General features: G+C 39.8%; 1 protein-coding gene across 1 annotated transcript; it reads right to left on the bottom strand.

Annotated features, from left to right (window-relative positions):
- Positions 1-2,287: 2,287 nt before the first annotated feature.
- On the bottom strand, positions 2,288-24,114 carry LOC147148596 (ethanolamine kinase 1). Its single transcript, XM_086029472.1, has 8 exons — positions 23,900-24,114; positions 20,282-20,535; positions 19,063-19,197; positions 14,713-14,861; positions 11,933-12,016; positions 10,379-10,539; positions 9,118-9,191; positions 2,288-2,633 (listed from the first exon to the last, which is right to left on the bottom strand). The coding sequence occupies exons 1-8, from the start codon at positions 24,023-24,025 to the stop codon at positions 2,570-2,572; spliced, it is 1,047 nt and encodes a 348-aa protein (XP_085885598.1). The 5' UTR covers positions 24,026-24,114; the 3' UTR covers positions 2,288-2,569.
- Positions 24,115-24,165: the final 51 nt, after the last annotated feature.

The raw sequence follows: 24,165 nt of genomic DNA, 5'->3' as shown, positions 1-24,165 counted from the left end.
TACATTCACCATCGTGGACACAATGAACGCGACTTTCAGCACAATTAGACAGTGAACCCTCGCTGGTCGAAGTTGGTAGACAGAAACGGTAACGGAAGCCCATTTAAAATGAGAGGCGGACCGGCCTATAGGCGATTACTATTTGGTCCGGCTGGACAAAAAGGATGGCGGATGGACGGATGGCGGAAGGGTACCCCGGCTGCAGATGGAAGGCGACAAATGGACCGGGAAATTTTAGTAAATTGCCCAGCTCAAATAAAAATCAGGATTACAGAGGATTTCATGTTGAATAACTTACAGCACAAAACAAGTTTTGCTCTGAAGAACCAATCAGAGGACAGAAAAATGCTGATAAATTTGATCTGATCGGTTGCTATTCGCATCAGGGATTGGTCCCTAACCCCCCTGTAAGTAGCAAGGGTTCACTGTATTAGCTTTTTTAAAGACATAGTTTGTTTGTTTAATTATAGAAATAACAATGACATTTGATGCTAATGTTGAATGTCATGTGACATGTTTCGAAGCAACAGAAAAGCATCAAAGTGTCTTTGTTGTCATGTGTTTCACTTTTAGGGTTTGTGTGTAATGTGTGTGTGTGTGTGTGTGGTGTAAGAGAGTGAAGTAAAGTGTGATTAAGAGCTTTGTGATGATGTTTAGGCCAACGCGGGCACGGTGGCGTTGGAAACAATGTGCTCATGGAAAGAAAGCATTTCATGCATTTAGGCCAACGACGACTGTTAAATTGGAGAAGCGTTGCGGTTCTTTTTTAGGGGGGGACTGTAGTCTGCGTTGACGAAACGATTCAACAAACTCAGCAGACGTCGTCACGGCGACACTAGTTAATGAACGTTGTTAAATGACGATTAACTGTATGTCTCATTCATAATGGATGTTGCTGTTGGCCTCGTTGTACATAATCTTTTCATTGATTAATTTTCAATAAAGGGGGTTTACTATAAGATCCAATGAGCTGATTTGGAACAGTGGTGTTAAATTCATATTCACGCAGCAGCCTACTTCTTTTTTTTCATTTTTTTAATTGGATTGTGTTATATTTATGGCCAAATAGTGTTACTCATCCCAGACCCGTCACCAGAGCCCAGCCTTAAAGGGGGTAAAAAGGGGGGTGAATAACGTTATGAGTTTCCAAACAGAACGTTGTTCAAAAGTGCCGTTCGTTTATTAGCGTGGATGAGACTGGCGAGATACAACAAGGTAAGATTCTGGATGAATATTTTTGAAACCCCGGGCACTGAGGCCGTGAAACGTGAACCGCGAAGTGGCAAGGGATTACTGAATTTAGACGCCTTCTTGAGTACGTCGACGCCGCAGGATGTAGCAAAGTGAAGCAAATTGTGAAGATGCCTCGTTCATGCCTCGTTCATAGACATCAAGCAAGAATTCACTGGATTATTACTAAATCATTGCTTTTGATTACATTATGTCATACTAACTCAATTTTACCAATATTATTCTAATATTCTGGATTATTTTATGCTTAATACAAAAGCCACATCCAACATTTCGCTTCGACCGGGCCACCCGGGTGTCTGCTGCATAATTAAATTAAAAAAAAAAATTTAAAAAAAAAGGAAAAGAAAATATATCTTCATTGATGTACAAAAAGCTTGTGGCTCCTCTGGAATCTTTTATGAAACAGTTCAATTGGCTCTCTAGTTGCCGACACTAATGTAATACGTCCCTCCTCACTTGCCTTACAGTGACGCACCACAACAGTCTTAACGTGTAATGTAGGAAACTAAACGTCGCCTAATGTGCGAAAACTGCAATCAAAAGTCACCAAAATGTATGTTGACATCTCTACTTATGCTCACGTCAACCTCTGAAACTATTAGAACGATTCTCTAATTATTACAGATTTGAGGGCATTTCCTCTTCATACAGGTGCAATCACTACAAGAGAAACACGTCGTCCATAAAATACAAAATATAGGAGCAATGTTTTTTTTCGGTTGATCTGGCCATAAGTAGAGATGTTCACATACATTTTGGGGATGAGTGACTGCTGTTTTCTGACGTTTGTTTTGTTTTTTTCCAAGTGCCAGTCTACCAGTGTCCTCAGCTTTTGTTATTTACAAATATGTACATTTTTTACAAACATGTCTTGCTACATTACACAATGCCACACTTTGAAAAATGTGCAAGACTCTGACATGCAGACATTGACGTATGCGTCGCCTGCGTAGTGCATACCTAACATAATTTTCTGTAAGGCCGTGATTGGCTATTGCAGGTAAAACTGGCCAGCAATCAAACAAAAATGACATCACTGTTTCTTCATATTTTTAATTGCTTAGTGATAAGCAAATCAACATTTGTATTTCACAACAACAAAAAAGCTACTATAATAAAATAAAATAAAAAGGTTATTTTTGGAAATCCATGCCTCAAATGGCGGGGTGGCACAAGCATCCTAGTGGGCGGGTACGGCCCCCTATGGCCCGCCCTTGGTGATGGGTGTGACTCGTCCAAGTATTTACTGTATTAATGTCTTACTGTATGTTCCCGGCTTATAATGGTTACACCACTGTGCTGCCCTTTTGCCAATTCATTTCATTAAAAAATATTCTTCTTTCTTCTCAAAGTAGCGGTTGAGTCTCGCCATGGCATATCTGCAACAAAAAAGCAAACAAGTGGTTAGGACATGTAATTGATGCTTTAAATAGAATTTAAAAAGTTCGAACTAATGTTCAAGTACTCCGTAATTTTCGAACAACGGTTTTCTTTTTTTTTTTTTTTTGCTGAAAATTTCATTAAAAATCGATGCCGCATAGTATGTATATTGTAAGTACAAGGAAAATAAAACGTTTTTCTAACATTGTGCAGATCGTGTAGCATACCATTCCAAAAGGTATACCGGTGTATTTTTTGATACAAGAAATGCTAGATTTAAGTGATTTGTTTGAAACTGCCCCACTGAAAATGTTTCTTGACAATAAAATACAGTTTGCTGCATAGCACAAAGTAAATTTAAGAAATAAAAACTCTTGATTATGTAAAAAAGGAAATCAATAGGCTGTTCTGTATTAATTGAAATGTGTAAAGTAAAAATATAGCTCATCTGAATACATGATTATTCTATAGAATTTTTAATAGGTTTCTTGAATGCTGAAAAAAGGCGACTGACGATGTAAGGGTGCCCTCGCTGCTGACGGATGATGAATGATGGATGCTCAATTTGTAGTAAAATGCCCAGCTCTGTTTTTAATCCGTATTTATGTCATAAAACATTTGCATTTTATTCATAATTTATTAACCCTCCTGTTATATTGTGCATCAAAATCAGTTTTAAAGAAAAATCAAGGACAATATTTTAACAAATGCATTTAATGTTATTTTGTTCTTTTCTTCCTTCTTTAACAAATACGCAATGGGTTATAATTATTTCATTAAGACTGCTGAAAACTTTACTAAATTGTGTAAAAGGAAAAAAAGCAGCATACGTACATCTCTCTTAAAGATTCTGTACTGTCATACAAGTGTGGAAAAGTAGTTAACCACTTGATAGTGAAACATGAAAACATTCAAACAGTTAACCACTTTTCATGTCAAAACAAAAACAAAAACAAGTCTTCCTTACCTTTGATAAGGTTTTATTGCTTTGAAGCCAGAGAAAACAAGCAATAGTTAATCCTTTGTGCATTTTTTTCCCCCCAAAACATCTTATTCATTTATTTTTTTGCAGCAACGGTGGCAGGTCACACTTAAAAGGACTGATGGTTTTGTGGTCTCAACAATATGGCGTCAGACTCACATTTATTTTTGAAAAAATGGGCTTTTGTGCTGCCTAGGAACTACATTATCAGACACGGCTCGAGGAATGCCATCGCCCATGGTCCTTTTTATAATATCGCTTTTGACACAGCAGTGTTCAATGCTCTCGACCATCTGTGTTATTGCAGAGACTTTTACTGACTTGTACTCACAATGTTTTACTAAAGGAGGAAGTCAAGTCAAAAATTGTCCTTTAAGGACTATATTCTATGTAGCCTTACTACTCTAAACACAGTATTCTGATATTGATATTGATTGATATTGCCTTTGTGGAATATGAATTAAGATCCAGACAATCAGTGTTAGTTCAACATCCGGCTATGACCTTTAACTATCTAGCCTAAACTATACTACTCTAAAACTTTACTTTTTCACTTTAGAACTATTTTAATAATCAAATAAATAAATAAATAAATAAACTCTTACCACCTTATCCATGTCCAGTTTTATTTCTTTTATTTTCATTGCATTTTAATATTTTTAACAGGTCAAAGATGCACATAATGTAAATTACAAATAATTAGTACTAATAATTAAATTATATTATATGTATTTTTAAAGTTGTAGCAACCATATGTCAGAGTTAATGGACCCACACAATGTTGTGGAGCGATAACAGGTCAGCATAATGGACGCACGCAACGAAGATTATATAAAAGTAAATGTAATTTAATATTATACACATTTACATAATAATGTAAAAAAATAAAATAGTTATTTGAGCTGGACTGTACTTTGCAGAAACAAGGCGCACCACTGCCTTTTCACGATTTTCTGTTTTTTTGTTTTTATTTGTTTGTTAAACAAGTCAAAGATGACATTATTGTGAACATTTAAAAATTGTCCAATTTTTTGGGCTGGCACTGGGTTCTTAAATTCAGAAAGCATTCATTCGTTATCATTCCAAATGCGACATGTCAACAAATAAAATAAATTGTCTGCGAAAGTAAAATTATGCTCCTATGGTGACAAAAAAACTCTAAAGGCACTTTTTAGATTGAAATGAAGCACCAGTCTCACAGCCCATCCCATTCATGTGCACTTTAACTCAAGCTGACACCTCAAAAAGTGGCATACTTAACATTTATCGTGATTGCGACTGAAACTGAGACCCTTTTTTTTTTGCGAGGAAAAATGAACAGCAGGTATTCCCTTTCACAATGTCCTTTTGTGCAAAAATGGACTTGAGCAGCAGCAGTGGTGGACCTCCTTCTTGTTCATTTCCTCATAATAATGTCTTTGTCAAAATAACAGGGCTGTCTAGCCAGCGCCGCCGCACATCTAAACCGCATGCGCACTCACACACACTCACACCCACACACAAGTGAGCAAAGTAAATATGAAGTCAAGACGTTCCTATTGTCACAATGCACATCTGGCTCGGATTAGAGCACAAGGCCGCACAGACGCCTGTCACTCGCCGGGAAGTCAGTGGAGATTTGGCTCAAGGGGTGAACAGTGGGAGGAAATGGGCACACACACATGCATGAAAAGTACGTTGACACACACGCGCACGCGCGCACACACACGCACACGTTTCCATGACTTCAGACAACATTTACAACATTTACTCCCACTGTTTTCATGGATACTTACCTCTAACTCTAAAAGTCTGGCTTTGGCCCTTCAGCTATCTTCTTAAAGCAAGTTGGGGTACTACAGTACACACATGCACAACATTGCGGAGGGGTCACACAACATCCTATACTGAAACTTAAATGTTGTCTAAGATGCCATATACACAGAATGTAAGATCCAAGGCTGAAAGGGTGGAACTTATATGTCACAAAAACATAAACAAGGATGCACACAACATTGTGGAGCAACCATGTGTCAGAGTCTACTGGAATAGTAGTGATTGTTAAACATGTTACCGCTACGTAACGTAAGATTTGAGCCTTAATTTTTTGGAAAACAATAAGTTGTATAGCTTGTCAGAACATAAACATAGAACCACACAACACTGTGGCCATATGTCTGAGTCATGGATGCGCACAACATTGTGGAGTAACCACGTCAGAGTAATTGATGCACACAACATTACGGAGTGAAGACATATCAGAATCTACTGGAATGGTAATGAATGTCAAAAATGCTATCACCACGTAAAATAACATTTGAGGCCAGAAATATATCATATAGTTTGCCATAACATAAACAAGAACATATGTAACATTGTGGAGTGACCATATGACTGATTCATGGCTGCACATGACATTGTGGAGGAACCATATGTCAAAGTCCTTGATGCACACAACATTGTGGAGAAGTAAAAAATTCAGAGTAATGGATGCACACAACATTATGAAGTGAGCACATGTCAGCATAATGGATGCATACAACATTGTGGAGCAGGCACGTCAAAGTCATGGACCCACACAATGTTGAGCAAGCAAATATCAGAGTCATGGACCCACACAATGCCATGGAGAGACCACATGTCAGACTCATAGACCCAACTGACACACTCATGGATGCACACGATATTGTGGAGCGACCACATGTCAGAGTCCACTGGAATGGTAATGATGGTTAAAGGTGCTATCTCGTAAAATACGATTTGAGGCCAGAAATATATTATATAGCTTGCCATAACATAAACAAGAACATATGTAACATTGTGGAGTGACTATATGTATGATTCATGGATGCACACGGCATCGTGGAGCAACCATATGTCAAAGTCATTGATGTACACAACATTGTGGAGAAACCACATGTCAGATTAAAGGATGCGCACAATATTGTGGAGCAAGCACATGCCAAGACACATGGATGCACAAAACATTGTTGAGTGACCACATGTCAGGATGCACATAACATTATAGAGCAACTAAAGGTCAGCCTATATGGATGCACACAACATTGTGGAGTGACTCAAAACATGTTTTGGGTTAGGAGGGGGCGAAGTAGAGGTTAGCAGGCTCGCCATCCCGTCAGTTTCCCGTCGTGCTTGGCAATAGTTATCACTGAAATGAAGGTAACCCGACCCGGCTATGTACCAACTTGGGGGCGACCCGGGAGCAGACGGCGGTGGTAGTGGTGGTGGGGTTTGAGGGACGCATACTCAAACGCGGCTGCGACGGCCGGGTGGGAACAATAGCTCCTCTGTGCCTCAGCGCCCCTCTGGATCACATTTCCTCACGGGTTCCGCATCCAAATGAGGCGAGTGCGCTGCCGTTGATCTCGCAAGAGGTTACGAGGGGGGAGGGTGGCCGCACGGGAGGGAGGCTGCCGGGTGTCAATAGTGATTTGGATCATCATGGTGGTGCGGGCCAGACACAAAGAACGATAGACGGTGGCGTGGGGTGGGGGCAGCTTTTCAAAGCCTTTTTTACTCGGAGATAGCAGAAACACAAATTTGGTGTTTTAGAATACTCAGCATTTATCTATCTTTCACAAGGAACTCAGCCCAGCACAGAACAATGGCAGAAGAATGTTGTTTTTTACAAACTATAAAAAAGGCTTACGACAATTACCATATTTTCGGGACTATGAGCCACTACGTTTTTCCCTGGGTTTTGAACCATGCGGCTTATATAAAGGTGCGGCTATTCTGTGGATTTTCCTTCCAGCGCTAGGGACGCTCTAACCGGAATTACAATATAATAAAATACAATTGCCATTGCCAGATAAGTACTTTATTTTCTCATGGTTCTGTTCCGTTTTAATCAGCAAAGTTGCTGCCGTGTTAAAAGGCACTGTTATGAAAGAATCAGTTCAGGTACATACATGTACATTTACAGTTCAAAATCGTTCTATATATGCAGTAAATATAACAATTTTCAACATAGATAGGTGCGGCTTATTTCTTTTTTTCATTATTTTTCAAAAAAATAAGAGGTTTATATAAAGGTGCGGCTTATAGTCCGGAAAACATGGTATACAGAATTCATTAAGGGGACCGTAAAATGAATGAAGGTTTTTTTTTCCTATATACATTATACGTTTGAAGATAATTGCTAAAAACATGCAAAGACTGAGAACTATATATGTACCTCTTGTGGAGACATAAAGCATTAAACAGTTTTTCAGCATTTTAGGTTTCCAGAATTTGGGGGTTTGGCTAGTGATGCACCTTGGACTCTGGCAAGAGTCGTCCCTCCCCCACTAAATAAGAACTTTAGGACCTCTGTTCGGATCAGCATTCATCCAGCATTTATCCAGCGCAATTTGATGAGCAATTATCTAGCTAGTTATACCTATATCCAAAAATCGCATCTTCAGATAATTCACTGCTGTGGCTGCTTTAGATTGCCTCGTTGTCACCTGTGAGTGTGCGCATGTCAGGGAGAGAAAGTGGAAGAGATATATATATATATATATATATATATATTTTTTTTTTTTTTTCAAAAGTCGGACGTGACAGCCAATGTATAGACAGAGGCTTTACCCAGGCATGGTAGCTCTAGAGCAGGGGTCCTCAAACTACGGCCCACCTTCAAATTTTGCCAGGCCCCCTGAACAAAACCAGAGATGTGTTATGATTTTCTTTTTCAGTCTGGCCATGCGATCGAGACTAATAGATGCTATAAATAGACCGTGACATTCTATTCCACCCGCTCATTCAAATTTTAGAATGTCGTGCCAAACTTCGATTCCTAGTTAGACGCGCGGAAGAAGCACCAACGAAGTAGGATGGATAGAATATGTGTGCGCACGCCGCGCAGCCCCTCTTGCCGCCGAAGCTGCGGCGCGTTTGCACGCCATGGCAACTTTCTTTTTTTCTGTGAAGAACCCAGAGAAGGTTAATTGCTTATTTGTTTCACAAATAGTGTTATTCATTTCCTGACCTTTTTTTCCGTAAAGAACCCAGAAAGAATTATTTAATTTTTATGATTTCATAAATAGTGCAATTTTATTTCATATATAGTGTTATTTATTAAATAACTGTTTTCTGTGATGAAATGTGAAGTGTTATTTATTTAATTCATAGTGGTATTATTTATTTCCTGACTTTATTTCGGTGAAGAACCCAGAAAGGGTTATTAATATTTGGCTATGTGTGGCTTTCTGCAAAACAATAAATGTTCATGTTTCGGCACCCCTGTGATCGTCACACTTATGTTATATGTTATATTATACTTAAGTTATGTGGCCCTCACAGGAAAAGGTTTGGGGACTCCTGCTTTTCCGGCTTTTCCAAGGTGCGACAATGAGACGCTCTAGAGTCTAGAGCCATGACAATCCGGAGTGATATATTCTAGCAACAACAAAATAGCAACCGAAGCTAATTGGATGATAGTAGGTGTTTTAACACAACAGCTCTTGTATTGGATGTGATTACTTGTGTGTACCAAATAAACTGGAGGAAGCACAAACCTGTGGAAGTCAAAATCAATCGAGGAGTAGTGAGACTGGAGAATTGCCCACAAACCCCAGAAGAAGTTGGATGCCTGGTTGGAATAAAGAGTACAAAAGTCAGTCATCAAATAGTTTGAAAGGTTGTTCAGTTATTTACACTTTACATAAATGTAAGCCGCAGCCCACACACAACTACAACGCCTCACCCCTCACTCCCACCACCTTAGTCATCAACGAATAGTTGCCAGGCCGCAAACAAACTATACTTAAACTTTTAAAATTGACACAAAACTGTGTGGACATGTCGACCATAAAAGGATGCACAAAAAATCGCAAGGTTCCATGCTTTAATTAAATCAGGTGTTTTCAATCCTGTCCCTCGGCAAGGGCCGATTTCCTGGATGTTTTCCACCCCTTTCTGCTGCAACACACTTGATTCAAATGATCAGGATGGTTATCCAGCTTCTGCAGACCTTGCTGATTATCTGATCATTTGAATCAGGTGTGTTGCAGCAGGCAAAGGTGACATCGGCCCGCAAGGAACAGGATTGAAGACCCCTGCTGTAAATTGACCAGCAAGTCTGACATTTTGGTTCAAAGCAGACATTTTCCAAGGCTTTGACTTTAACAAAGTCAGTTTCGGAGCTCAATTGGAAGCAGGCCTACTAGGCAGATGGATGATGCTAAATTGTGAACTTTTTTTGCATACGACGTCTAATGTGGGTGGAGCATGGTGTCAAAGTTTGATGATCATTTCCAGGATTTGGCAAGAAAAAGGAAACTCTTCAAAAACTATCCCTCGACACAAGTTTCACCCAACGACTCAAAATTGAACAGGACACAGAAAATGTCTCAAGGACCCATGCGTGGATTTGAAAGAAACATTTTTTGGGGGCAGTGAAATGCAGGGCTTGTACCAAGTCAGCCCCAATCCGAATACTAAATATTAAACACTATCAGTTTGAACCCATTCCTCTATAGTTTGTCACAAAATTATTTCCATTTTCCACCTGTTTTATTCTGAAAATGTCCACATCATTTACGAATGTGACTCTCATGCCATTGTTGGACTCCAAGAGCATGTTTAAGCCTGATAGTCCAGTAAGTGTGACAATTACATTCAAAAAATTCTTCAGTCTCTCATTTTTCCTTGTGTGACTTTCCAATCAACTCGCAGCGACTCTATCACATTCAGAGCTGTGCTAGTTCACATTTTCAGACATGCAAACAATTTTTGTCTTAAACAGGAAGTTAGGTTGTGAGGCAAACCGTCACTCACCAAGGAGAACTTGCAGACTTGCACGTAGAGCCGAGTCACCTCATCCCGGGTGACGCTGACGTCTTGCCCTGTGCAGTGTTTGTAGCTGGACAGGTAGGCCTCCAGCCAGTCGCTCTGCAGCCGGCGGCTTGGCCAGCGGCTGTAGTCTACATCCTGGACACCTTCCAGAGCACCAAAAACATGAGTTCTATTATGAGAGGCTGGACTACACAAATATGACGCCGATTTTTATTAAACTTTGTAGAAATTGTATTTTGTGGCAAATTCAGATAAGAGCCTGTCATTTTTGCCATTTGACACACAGTGGAAGCAAAGATTTATTCATATTTTTTCTTGTGATACTATGACTTAATTCTCATCGTATAACGACGTATTACTTGTCAAAATAAGATAGCTGCCGGACATTGAGCTGACTCTTTGGGGTGCAGTTAAAGCGCAATAGGATGGTCGTGATTTATGCGGTATGGCCTCATCACTTGGCATCTTGGCAATGGCTGCATGTTGATCGCTAACATTAACTCACTGCTGCAGTTAACAATTACCAGATTTGGCAAAGGTGCTCACACAGTACTTAAGTCAAAGAACAGATACTTCCATCCATCCATCCATTATCTGTACCGCTTCTCCTCACAAGGGTCGCGGGGCGTGCTGGAGCCTATCCCAGCTGTCTTTGGGCAGTAGGCGGGGGACACCCTGAACTGGTTGCCAGCCAATCGCAGGGCACACAGAGACAAACATCCGCACTCACAATCACACCTAGGGGCAATTTAGAGTATCCAATCAACTTACCATGCATGTTTTTGGAATGTGGGAGGAAACCGGAGTGCCCGGAGAAAACCCACGCAGGCACGGGGAGAACATGCAAACTCCACACAGGGAGGCCGGAGCCGGGATCGAACCCACGACCTCTGAACTGTGAGGCGGACGTGCTAACCAGTCGACCACCGTGCCGCAGAACAGATACTTGAAAAAGCATAATTACTGATTCAACTCCTTAAAGTGGAAGTCAACCCAAACATATATTTTTCAAGAATAATTTCTATGCATGCCCACTGGTTGAAACAGGGCATTCTGATAAATATTGCTTTTGTGAAATAAGAGTTAATCCACCCATTTTTAGCCAGCTCTGGGGGAGGCCATTTTGTAACTTCTGTCGATTGAAAATTACAACACAGTTACTCAGGGCTCAGGTATCGACCAATCACAGCTGACCTGTTCTCTGAGGTTGAGACATGATTGGTCGTTATCTGAGCCCCGACCATCCGTGATGTCATTTTCAGTCGACGGAAGTGACGAAATGGCTTCCCCCTGAGATGGCTAAAAATGGGTGGATTTTGCTGCTTAATTCATATTCCACAAACGCAATATTAATCAAAATGCCGTGTTTCAACTAGAGGGCCTGCATAGAACATATTCTTGAAAAACATTTTTTGGTTGCCTTCCCCTTTAAGTAAAATTAAAAAAGTACTGACAAAAAAAAGAAATACTCAAGTACAGATACCTGAAACAATTTAATTCAGTACAACAACAAAACAATTGGAGCACCAAACCTACCAGCAAATTCATTGAAGTGATTGCCAATATCAAAGGCCTGGTAGTTGTACTCGGCATACTCGTAGTCAATGAATCTCACCCTCCCTGAAAAGAGGAGGGGGTTGCCGTAGTAATGGAATAAAACAGCTGTTAGTGACGTTGGCTTCTTTTATTTAAAAATGCGCAATCATACCGGAGACATTTAAATACAATAAAAAAACAAGACGCTATTAGACAGTGACAGTGCATGGGTGAAAAGAAACAAAATGAATCTAAGTTAGGCATACGTAAGCATTGTTTCTAAGGTTTAGGGGCAAGCAGTGTCTCAATTGATGGCACTGCTTTTTGTATTTTACATTTAATACAGAGCAACAATTTCAATGGACTTTCAATTTACAATTTGTTTTTTTAATGAAAAAAGATGTTCATCTATGGTTAGGTAAGAATTAATAAAAATATGGTAAAATATTTATTTTTAATGAATGAAAATATATATATTTTTGATCTGCATTATACAATCATTGGTTTAATTAAAAAAAAAAAAAGATGAACTTTGAAATTGTAGTCAACAATTTTTTTTGTATTTAAACATATAAATATTGTTCTATGTGGCACTTTAAATTAATATAATTTGTATGAAAAACTTTTGTTCATCGCTGTTGAATGAACTTAATTAAGAATTAACGCATGCTTCTATCAAATAAAAATGGAGACTTCGTTCAGTCTTGCTCCTCTCTCATCGTCTCATCTACTAACAGCTTCAAACAACATGTGAGCGAATAAAACAAGAAGTAATAAAACGTTGCACTTCCCGTACACAATGCGAAGGGAGCGATGGTGTGCTATATTCTGATTGGAGAAGATTTTGTTTGGTTATAATGATTATATTACGAAGTATTCCTGTATTATTATTGTTATGTTTTGAGTATAGCACTTAGTTACAGCCGTTGTGAAAGTGCTTTATATATGAAGTTGAGTTGAGTGAAAAATTGTTTAAACTCAGAATGAAAAAAGCCCTAAAAATACTGTTATGTTTTTTTTTCTTTATCTGCTTTGGATTTTTTATCAATCTGTAGATTTACATTGAGCTTTGAATTAATATATTTACTTTAAAAAAATAATTCTGTTGATTAACATGAAACTTTTAATTTACTTAAAGTTAAATTATATTAAGAATAAATTAAATGTAACTTTAAAGTCTTAGAATGCAGTTTAACATGGAATTTATATCTATATTTATTGTGCTATATTGAACTTCAAAGTTTCGCGGCCTGAGTGCATTGCGGGTTTGTAAAAAGTATTCATCAAAAAATACGAATTAAAAATACAGTCATATTGCAGAAAGACGCATTGTTTCAAAGATATGAGTTGACTTGGAGGCTTTGTGCATACCCGCAGGCACCCATGAAAGGCGCGTGATTGGTTCCCGGCGCGAGATCCACCAATGAGAGCGCGAGTGGATTTATCGCGTGAGCTGATTGGCTGCGCATCATCACAGCCTCTCACTAGTCTCGCCCATGCTAACAAACTAACAGCACTTTTGAACAACGTTCTGTTCGGAAACTCATAACGTTATTCAAATGTGCTGTTCGGTTAGTCAGTCAAGCCGGATAAGAGGAGAGTAAACAGTCGTGTTCACAAGTTTTGAGTAGAGCGTGCTCAGCCACCCGGCAAGCACGACGAGGACGAAACATCGGCAAATAAAATGTTGAAGAGTTTGTTAGTTTTGTCTTACGTATGTCTTAAAACAGCTTATCTTAACAAGAATCCCATGTTGCATTTTATACAAAGGACCTTGTTGATGTTATTGTGGAAAGAGAAAGTTATGCCATGCTTACTTCTGGCGACCGTACTTTTTAAAAGAAGAAGAAGGAGACAACGAAGAAGAAGCAGCAACAACAGCAGCAGAAGTAATGACACTTTCGCTTTGCACAACAATGACGACAAGGGTTTAAAAGTGCATTACACCAAGATTGTACCTTTGTATAAAATGCACCACGGCATTCTAGTTAAAGTAAGTCACTTTTATGATAAAAATCACAATTTTAAAGTAGTTATTATTGAACGTTCCGTCGTAATCGTTCACATTCCTCTCACAGCCTGCAGAGCTTGGTATTTATTCTTCATTTTCCATTTTTAAAGTTAAATTTGTCGTATAACAAGCATCTAGAAGGGTGGGAACCATGTCGGGGGGTATGCAACGGCGTAACAGAGGTGTAAATCCCCCCCAAAATAAAACTTAAAAATAAATATAATATAAAACTAAAATAATATTAATAGTAAGTCATCCTCTACTTCAGCTATCGTGGGGGTTTCTGGTCCCCATTTACCGCGATAAACGAGGGATTACAGTATATGTATGAAAAAAATGTTGATTTTAGTTGAAATCGGAATGAAATTCAAAGAAAAAAACAAATCTGTTAGTTATATATGAATAAAGTTATGAAATGTGCTTTTTCTGGATGTTCATGGAACTTTTAATATTTTTTTATTTAATTCTGTAAATCTACATTGAACCATCACTTAATACACACTTTTTTTTTTTAAACAATTCTGTTGATTTTTACAGTGCACTCAACTTTAAATTAAGCACATCACACAGTAAGGGCAACTACTGCAGTTTTCCTAAGTGATTTCTTCACCACCTTTTTTTCCCATATAAACCCACCACAGTCTTTTTATTACTGTCAGCAGTATTCATGCAGGTTAATTACAAGCGAAGGCTGTCGCCCTGCGACATACCCGCATGTGAAAATAATTCATAAGGCGTCCCCAAAAGCACAGTCCCCCTGCCGGCTCACCCTGCTCGCGGTCGTGGATGATGTTTTTGGTCAGGAGGTCGTTGTGACACAACACGGTGGGCGAGCCCAACGACGAGAGGTGTCGCTCCAATGACTCTGCCTCCGCCGACAACCTCGCCAAGCTGGGCAACTGCGGGCCGGACGCCAAACTGCAGGACGACATAAACCACAGGAAAAAAATGGAGTTGAGTTTTGGATCTGAATATGCGCAATCGGCACAAATGTTTTGCAGAGCTCGGAGCATCTTTAATTTAAATGTGTTGGTAGCATCGCGTGTTCAATGGTAATAGCTGTCCTCACAACAACTTGAGAATTAGGTTTTACAGCCTGAGTGCAGCTGTAGTGAGGTGTGAATCGTTTAAAAATGCAGCCCCCCTGAGTCAGTTTCACTTAGCGACTTGAAATTTGGTAGGCATGTCTATCATGAGTAAACCCACAAAAAAGTCTCAAGAGGCTGTGCCATTTTCGTATTTGGGTGGGTGAGGGGCATGGCGTCAAAGATTGATGACTTGCCATTGGTTCAGTAGTGTAGCCCAGAATATTTTGAAAATTCAGCCCCAAAGCCAACTTCATTTAGCAATGAGTACTTGGGTGATCTGTCTATCATGAGTAGACCCACAAAAAAGTTTCAAGAGGTCATGAATGACAATACAAAGGGAGCCAGTTGTTTTGTTTTGAAGTGTCTAGTTTAAGATCATTTTGGCCAGTTCTAGGACCCCCCCCCCCCCAAAAAAAACCCCTAATCCTTCAGATAAATGCTTCACATAAAATTGTGCCCCCAAATCCACTTTCACATAGCAATGTAGAATTTTGTATATGAGTCTATCATGAGCAGACCCACAAAAAAGTCTCAAGAAGCCATTACTGAAAACACAACAGAAGTCTGTTATTTTTGGTGAAGTGGTCATTTTAGCTTAATTTTAGCTATTTCCAGGGCAGCTTTAAAGACAAATTGGCCCAGGAGATTTTGTCTAATGGCTACCAAATCTGAGACATTAGAATAGTTGTCATAGTTTGATGACTCACCATTGTTTCAGTTGTGCACCTCACAATTTTGGGAAAATTCAGCCCTTGAAGCCAGTTGCACTTAGCAGCGTTACATTTGGTAGGCATGTCAATCATGAGTAGACACAAAAAAGAAAAAAAAATCCCAAGAAGTCATGCTCGAAAACACATGGGAAGTTTGCCTTTTTAAATTTTGAAGCAGCAATTTTAGGCTCATTTGTCCATTTCCAGGCGTCCTTCAAAATCAAACCCAGCTGTTTGTCTGATGGCTACCAAATGGCTACCAAATCTGAAGCAAGAATTCACAGATTGGTTGCACAAAATTTCAAAACAGTAGAGCTTGCTATCAGTTTAGTTTGTGCGCCTCAGAATTTGGTGGAAATTTAGCTACTGAAGCTAGCGTCACTTAGCAACTTAAAAACTGGTAGGCATGTCTATCCTTAGTAGACCCAGAAAAAATTCTCAAGAAGCCATGCTTGAAAACACAGAGAGAAAACTAGTTTGCTTTGAACTGGTCATTGTAGGTTTATTTTTGGCGATTTCCAGCGATTTCCAGCCCAGGATACCTAAGACAAACTTAAAGATTTTGTCAGATGGCTACCAAATTTGAAGTACATCTATATAGACAGATTTGCGGCAGAACAGTAAATTGCAAACCATTGAGTTTTTGTCATTGTGTGTGGGCGGATCATGGAGGCAAAGTTCCCTAAATTAAAACAGGTTTAGTCGTGCACCTCAGAATTTGCGGCAAATTTAGCGACTCAAGCGAGTTTCACTTAGCAATGTGAAATTTTAAAGTTTTTGATGCTATGCTGATAACATGTTAAAAGAATATGAATAAAAACCGTTCAGCAAATTTAGTCACTTCTTTAGTCATGAACTAGAAACATGGCTGAACAAGAATCCGACTGATTTCGAAGGCCTTTGAACACACTGAAATGTTATAGCTTTCTACTTCGTTTGACTGAGTTTAAAGCCACGCAGCCGTTCGCTTAATTGCAGTCGATCACCTGCGTTAACCGCGGCCCAGACATTATAAGCCCGCTTGATTCTCTTTCAGCTCAAGTGCGTCGATTAGGCGACTCTTTTGAAGCCGCCGCCATCTTTTCGAGCGGTATGCGGGCGTCCGCCTCCTGCTCATTAGCGGGAATTTCCTCCGTTTATCAATGCGACTTATTTACATATGACTCCGATGCCATGTTGGCTTTTCTTTGCACTCTTGTACACTCGCGCCAGTGCATGCCACTAACCCAGCGGGTGGCCTTTTTCTCATGCACTATTGCCCTCAGTGTGTTCTTGTGCGTGTGTGTGTGTGCGTGTGCTGCAGCTGTGTGCCGCCTATCTATGCGCAGCGGGTGGCGCCGAGGCTGAAGACCTCCTCTGCAGGTGCACCATCTTCCTGCTCTTTCTTTGGACGTTTCCTCTGAAGATCACATTCACGCTTAAGAGTACAAAAGTGCCTCTGATGCCTCTCCTTGCAAAGACTAATGAATACACACATGCACCCACACACGCTCACATACATGCTGGTACTCAAAGAGGGTTGGTAATCATGGCTCACAGCATAGCACCATCTATTGGGCTTCCACGAGAGGTGCAGCCTGCGTGGAGACGGCTGAAGAGTGGAAAAAAGTATTGAATGGCATTAAACAATTAGGCATGAGCCTTATTTGTAGTATTATTTTCTACAATTTGTTGTCGCATCACAGTGATTGCAAATTTAAAATGAATTGAAATGCCATTAATCTATTCCAGCAACCCAAAAAGCAATATTTTTTTATGGTTTTAATAAAGAAAATATAATGTATTGTATAATTATGAAAAATAACAAAAGAGAATATGAAATTACGATCTAATTTTATCAAATATAATTGCTTTACGTACTGTAGTGTGTTTATGTGGGTCTCCAATGGGTGTGGCCTAGTGAGTGATGTCAGTAGCTGGAGTTGAGTTGGCTGGTTAATTTGTGTGTGAGTGTCTGGGTGTGAATTATCATCCACACTAGGTCCTTGCAAGTGTTCTCATTTTGAATCAGCATGTTTGACTGTTTCTCCTATTCAAGCAGTGTCTTGTAACTCCAAAAACGTGTAAGTTGGGGCACTACATAAGTCAAGGTGGCACTGTATATGCTTTTTGTTGTAAAGTTGCTTCCAATGAATAGCAATTTTAGTATCGTTAGTACACAAAGTCGTTATCCAATGAAAAGCATATAATTACATTTAACATTTTATTAAAAACAAATACACATTTTGTTTTTTTTGTACATTTTGAGGTTTTGGGTCAAAACAGAGGTTTAGGTCCTTGGTACAACTGATGAGCATAAAACCTCACTTTTATATTGTTTTTTCACTGTGAAAAAGCAATGATATTGAACATATATCCCTCTTTCATCTTATTTTTCAGACATTTCATGTCACACTTCCACTATGGAAAGTGCTAACATGGTAGGAACTAAGCATGACTTATTCAGAAATGTCCTTCAGTTAAGCTGTCATTGACTTAATGTTAATATTTATGTTTTTCCTTATCTAACATATAAAGCTATAGAGCATGCGTTCATCAGGAAGTGCTGTCTGTTCTTCGTTTTGCACCCACCTCTGACCCCGCGAGCCTCCACTGTCAAAGATAACATATGTAATTAAACATTATACTTTGCTTTATAATAAGTCATTATAATAAGTGACCTCCCTGGTACGGAGCATGACACGCCAGGAAGCAGTGAGGGGAAGATAACAACACAGGAGAATGTTGCTGGATTCCGTCACGGTTGCTCACAAAGTTCACCTTTCACCGCGTAGCTCATAACCACCATCAGCTAAATGATTGCTAGTAGTCCAATTTAATGCACACATGCTAACTGACATGCCTATGTGGACGTACATGGGCTTATTGTGACAAATGTCTTGATCCTGACAATGGCATCCATGTTATTTGAATTGAGAACTAACCGGGTCTAATATTACTTACTCAGCTATGCACACAATGGAACCGGTAATCACTGATTACCATACCATCCAGAGTCATGGTTTCATGAAATAAAATGCACACATATACTAACCTTGCCCAACGCACTCATAATACTAGCAGGCACAAAACCAAGTAAAAAAAGCGACGTTTAGAATTGTCAAGAATTAAGAGATATCTGTCATTGTCCTTCTTAAATATAATATATGTGCATTTGTGCATGCAAACATGAGCACTTGTTGCCATGTCTCGCTGAGTCATTGTGACACCCTGGCCACCCCACTAAAAGGTTTCTGGCGCTGCCCCTGTTTGTTTTTTATTGTAATCAAATCATTTTTTTAACAGCCGATGAAAACAAACTCATCGAGGATGGGCTATTACCTCTGTTCGCTGAGTTTGCCACTGTCCTCTAAGAGCGTGAGAAAACGAGACAACTTGGTCCACAGCAGACGTTCGGGAGGGGGGGCACTCGGTGGATGGATGGAGTGGATTCTCGCCATCTCCGCAGCGATCAATCTGCGGGGGAAAAGAACACACTTTTTTTCCCCTTATCTTCTTTTCTCGGGTGATGTTTTCTGTTCTGTGTCAACAGTGCTAAACATGACACCACACAAATTCATGCACTATCATTGTTACAAATTGCGTATTGCTGCTATACCATCAATGAAAACTTAAATTTCAAGTTCAAACGAGACAAGTTTCACATAAGTTATCACATCAAAATGTGGTAAGTTTGACCTCCGCATTGGAAAGCAAAAAAACACATCAAAATGTGGTAAGTTTGACCTCCGCATTGGAAAGCAAAAAACCCCCCCCAAAAAACAAACAAAAAAAACCAAGCAATTCCTTTATGGTTCGGGTTACTGGCGCAGACCTTTGCGCATCTTGTTTTTAAATCTTGAATCCTTTTAAACACTTGGCCTTATTTTTTATTTTATTCTTTTACACCAGCATAGTTACATGACTAGTAACTTTGATTTAGACACAAAAAGGACTCCACCAGTGACTTCAACCGGCTATGGCTATGCTGGTTGTCGTTCAATAACTTTGTATGTTTTAAAATATCTATCATGTTAAATCGTAAAATTAATGTAAAAAATATCATGTTTTAACATGAAAATTATGTTAAAATCTGAAAAATATGTTGAAATGTGGCATTTTATCAGATAAAAATGTGCCACTTATCACTGTAAAACATGCAACTTATCACGGTATAACATAATATTGACCTTTCTTTTACTGGCGTGGCAGAATATGCTTACATATATTGAATCTCCTTCCAAATATAATAATTTCTTGCTTTGACTTGCATGGATGCCAAAAAGTGTTTTAGAAGCCATTGAATTCAGAAAAGAACTGAAATATTATGTTAATAACTCGAGCAAGACCTCAGTTCAGCGACCATCAGAGCATGAACTGTGCATGCCTTTGCTTTTGCTTGAGCTTTTTGCAAGACTTTTGCCAAAAGATCTGTCACATCCAGTATGGTGGACACACTGACGTATCACAGGAATGGGTCAAGCCGCTCTATGAAGCCTCTATGTTGATACGTCTGCACCCGTATGACAGTATACAAGCAACTGACTGGAATTGTTCTGACCTGTATATGGAGGGTTGGCAGAGCAGCCTGTCCTCCAGCACGTCTCCAGGGACAAACTGGTAGCAGATGCCGTTGCGGAAGCTGCAGTAGATCTGCGGGCCGCAGCCGTGAGCGTGGAGGAGGCGGAACATTTCCTCCTCCCGCTGGCGGTCCACAAAGAGTTCGGTTCCCTGGCCGTAGACTCGTACCAGAACGCAGTCGGCGTCGTCCACGGAGCAACCCAGCAGCTGGTTGGTGATGCCTTCGGTAAACGTCTGCTGCCAGAGGAACATGAAAGAATATTTGACTTGCTAAGATGGGTCAGTGATACAAGGAAACAATTGTTTGAGTCAATAGTTTTTGAAATCAATCAAGTTCTCACAAATATTTGATGTTGAAATGGGTCAATAAAAAGGGTGTTATTCCCTGCATCTGGTATCATCATATGCTTGGGAAAGGACTCTACGGGTTTTGAACAACCAACCCAAGGTTAATGTCTTTCCGTGTCATGAATTTAACTTTGCTTTGGTCTGATAATTATTCAAATGTTTCTTGTCCGGACAAACAAAAACAATCTTTGGTAAGGTTCACTGAAATCAGGTACCGGTAAATATCCCAAGCAGCACGACCACGAACAAAATGAACTCATCTGACATCATTCAAAATGAATAGGGTTCGCACTCAGATACTTGGAGTCCCCCATAGAAGTGTCTGCTGACATAACACATGACACAGTGTACACAACGCTCACACTTTCTCATTCTCAGCTGCAGTCCCAGAGCAGGTGTCGCTCATACGTGATCAAAACCCTCGCCCAAATAAATAAAAGCACAATACACGATTAAAGTGGAGCATGTGGTCTGTGTGTGTGCTTTAGTAGACCTGCCGCAGATGGCGAGGTCACCCGGCCGATGTGATGTCACCTAACAAACATAAACTCTATTTCAGACTCTGATTGAGCCAACATGGCGACACAATGACTTTCTTGTGGCTACACCAACACACCACCACCCTCTAAGGCCACAGATGTCAAACTCAAGGCCCGGTTACCAGATCCAGCCCGCAACCTCATTTTATGTGGCCTGCGAAGGCAAATCATGTGCGTCAACTTCACGTTTCTTGCAAATTGTTTTCACTTTTAACAACACTGAGATATGAGATACTGCAATGTGTTATTTGTTACCAATCCTCCCCTTTAAAATGTAAATTGAAAAATAATTGAACAATTATTTAAGGCTTCTAATTTCAAAACTAGCTATCCATCAATTTGTTATATATATTGTATATGTGATCATATAAGGCAATCGATCATACATTTATGTGATTTCACAGTCATAACGGCCCTTTAAGGGACATCATAACTACGATGTGGCCCGGACCAAAAATTTGTTCGACACCCCGGCTCTAGACCTTGTTGTTTACTTTTACCCATTACTATTTGGTTAGTTTGTACAGACAATAAATGTGAGAAAATCCCTGCAAAAATACTATACAGTAGGGGTGTAATGGTTCACAAAAGTCACGGTTCGGTACGTATCTCGGTATGGGGGGGCACGGTTCGGTACGGGTTCTGTACAGCACTAAGTCTCAAATGCATAAGACTAGGTTTTTTTTTTTTAGTTTTTAGTTTAGTTTTAACAGAGAGCAAGCTACAATTCAACTTGCTATAAAGAAAAAAACATTCCCTGTAATAAAATCACAAAATTGAATAAAAATTGGCGCATTGGGGTTGTTCATAAATAATAATAATATTAATAATGATTAAAAAAAAAAGATTAAACACAGGAAAACACCCTTTCTTGTATGGATAGAATGAGGTTGCAGATAAAGTCAGGTAGCACTTGCCAACTAGTAACTTTAACTTCATTATAAGAGCAGCAAAGGACAGCTCATGCTCCACCACGGCTCTTGTGCGATTGTAAAAGTCAGGGACAACGGCCAAATGTGGCGGTCGTTTGGATACTGCAGTCGTTATATAGCGGAGAGGGGAGGGGCTTCGATTGGTGGTAGACTACGACAGCATTTTTCAACATCACAATCAAATGGCCGACAGACTATGCTAATGCTAACAATATTGCTGTCTTGGTAAAGTTCAAGAACTGTAAAAAAAAAAAAAAAAAGCCGCCTCGTGAACAGGACGCTGTTTGGCTGTGAACATCACAGTATGCCCCGTAGTATGCTGATTGGCTGACAAATGGACGGATTTTCGGTGCTTCGCTCTGCGTCCCACCGCTCCAAACGCATCCTTCGCACCGTCCCGCACGCAAACGCGCCCGCCCGCGTGAACTACATTGACTCCAATTGAAACGTGCCACCAGAAACGCTCCCACCGCAGTTGGAGCGAACGTAGTATGAATGCAGCATCAGGCGTTGACTTTTTTTTTCCCCCCATCAGACGTATTCGTCGTATGACTGCGTGCACCGAACCGTGAAGCCCCACCGAGACGGTTCGAGACGAATACAAAACCCGTTACACAACTACTGTACAGTATTTCCACTGAATTAAGGGAAATTAAACATAATACTGTAAACATGTATGTACACAGCACTGTAGAGTGACCACATGTCAGCATCTACTGGAATACTAATCATTGTTAAAAACACTATATTTCCAGATAATAGGATATTGAGAAAGAGAATAGAGGGAATACATAATTATGTAGCCCACACAACATAAACACGGATGCACACAACATTGTGGAGTTACTACATCAGTCTAGCCGAACGCTTATTGTTGTTGAAAATGAAATGAAATGCGACAAAAAATCACCACATACTGTAACAAATGCAGACTGGGTGGAACATAGAAGTACGAGAGGAACATATATTTGTAAGTGTATTCCTGTAATGTAAATATGGATGCGCACAACATTGTGTAGCAACCACATGTCTGAATATGGAACACACATTATCATTAAAAAAAAAACACCTCCACGTATTGTAAAATTTCAGGAGAACTAAAGTCCCTTAACTTACCACAACATGAACATTAATGCACACAACATTGTGGAGCGATCACATGGCTGTACAATGGAACACAAATTATCATTAAAGAAACCATTTACACATAATGTAAGAATTCAGGCAGACTACGTGGAATAAGTGACTTAACTTATCAGAATATTAACATGGATGTACACAACATTGTGGAACTACCACATGTCAGTATACTGGAACCCTGATGGCCATTAAAGGTACAGTTGCCACATAACATAAGATCTGAGACTGACTGGATGGAACAAATAAGTTGTTGTAGCTCCCTGCAACATAAACATGGATGCATACAACATTGTGGAGCACCACATGTCAAAATCTCCCAGAAGGCTCATAAAAACTAAAGACACAATTTTCTATAGCATAAAGATTCCCTTTAGAATTGCAGGCTGGGTGAAATTAAATTTACAAAGCTTCCTGTAACACAAACACCAATGCCCACAACATTGTGGAGCAACCACGTCGGTCTACTGGAACAGTCATATTTATCAAAGATGCCGTTTCCATTAGATTGTAAGATCTGAAGCAGACTGGACAGAATAAATAGGTTGTGTGGCTTCCCTGAACATAAACATGGACACACACAACATTGTGGAGTGCGTACATGTCAGTCTACTGGAACGTTAATCGTCATTAAAGACTGGCCTTCATGCGGATGTCTTGTGGCCTCCAGTGAGGTCTCAGTGTTCTGAGGAGGTCCAGGACGGAGGTGCGAGCTTCACTTTCATCTACAAGGACGTCAATGTGGAGAAGTTCATCGCACGTCTTCATTTTTAACACTGATCTCCTCACTGGAACCCTTCTTCAAGTCCACAAGTGTGTCCACGGTGCGTCCTGTCTGCTCAACCAACAATCTAGCCAGTGTGGTGATCAGAGGCCAATGTTCCCATGGACAACTTGTCATGACTAGC

This window comes from Filicampus tigris, chromosome 4, assembly GCF_054856515.1.
Source record: "Filicampus tigris isolate MCC_2025a chromosome 4, RoL_Ftig_1.0, whole genome shotgun sequence".
NCBI classification, from domain to species: domain Eukaryota; kingdom Metazoa; phylum Chordata; class Actinopteri; order Syngnathiformes; family Syngnathidae; genus Filicampus; species Filicampus tigris.
The sequence above is the reverse complement of the archived record's forward strand: the minus strand, read 5'-3'. Positions and strand labels throughout refer to the sequence as shown.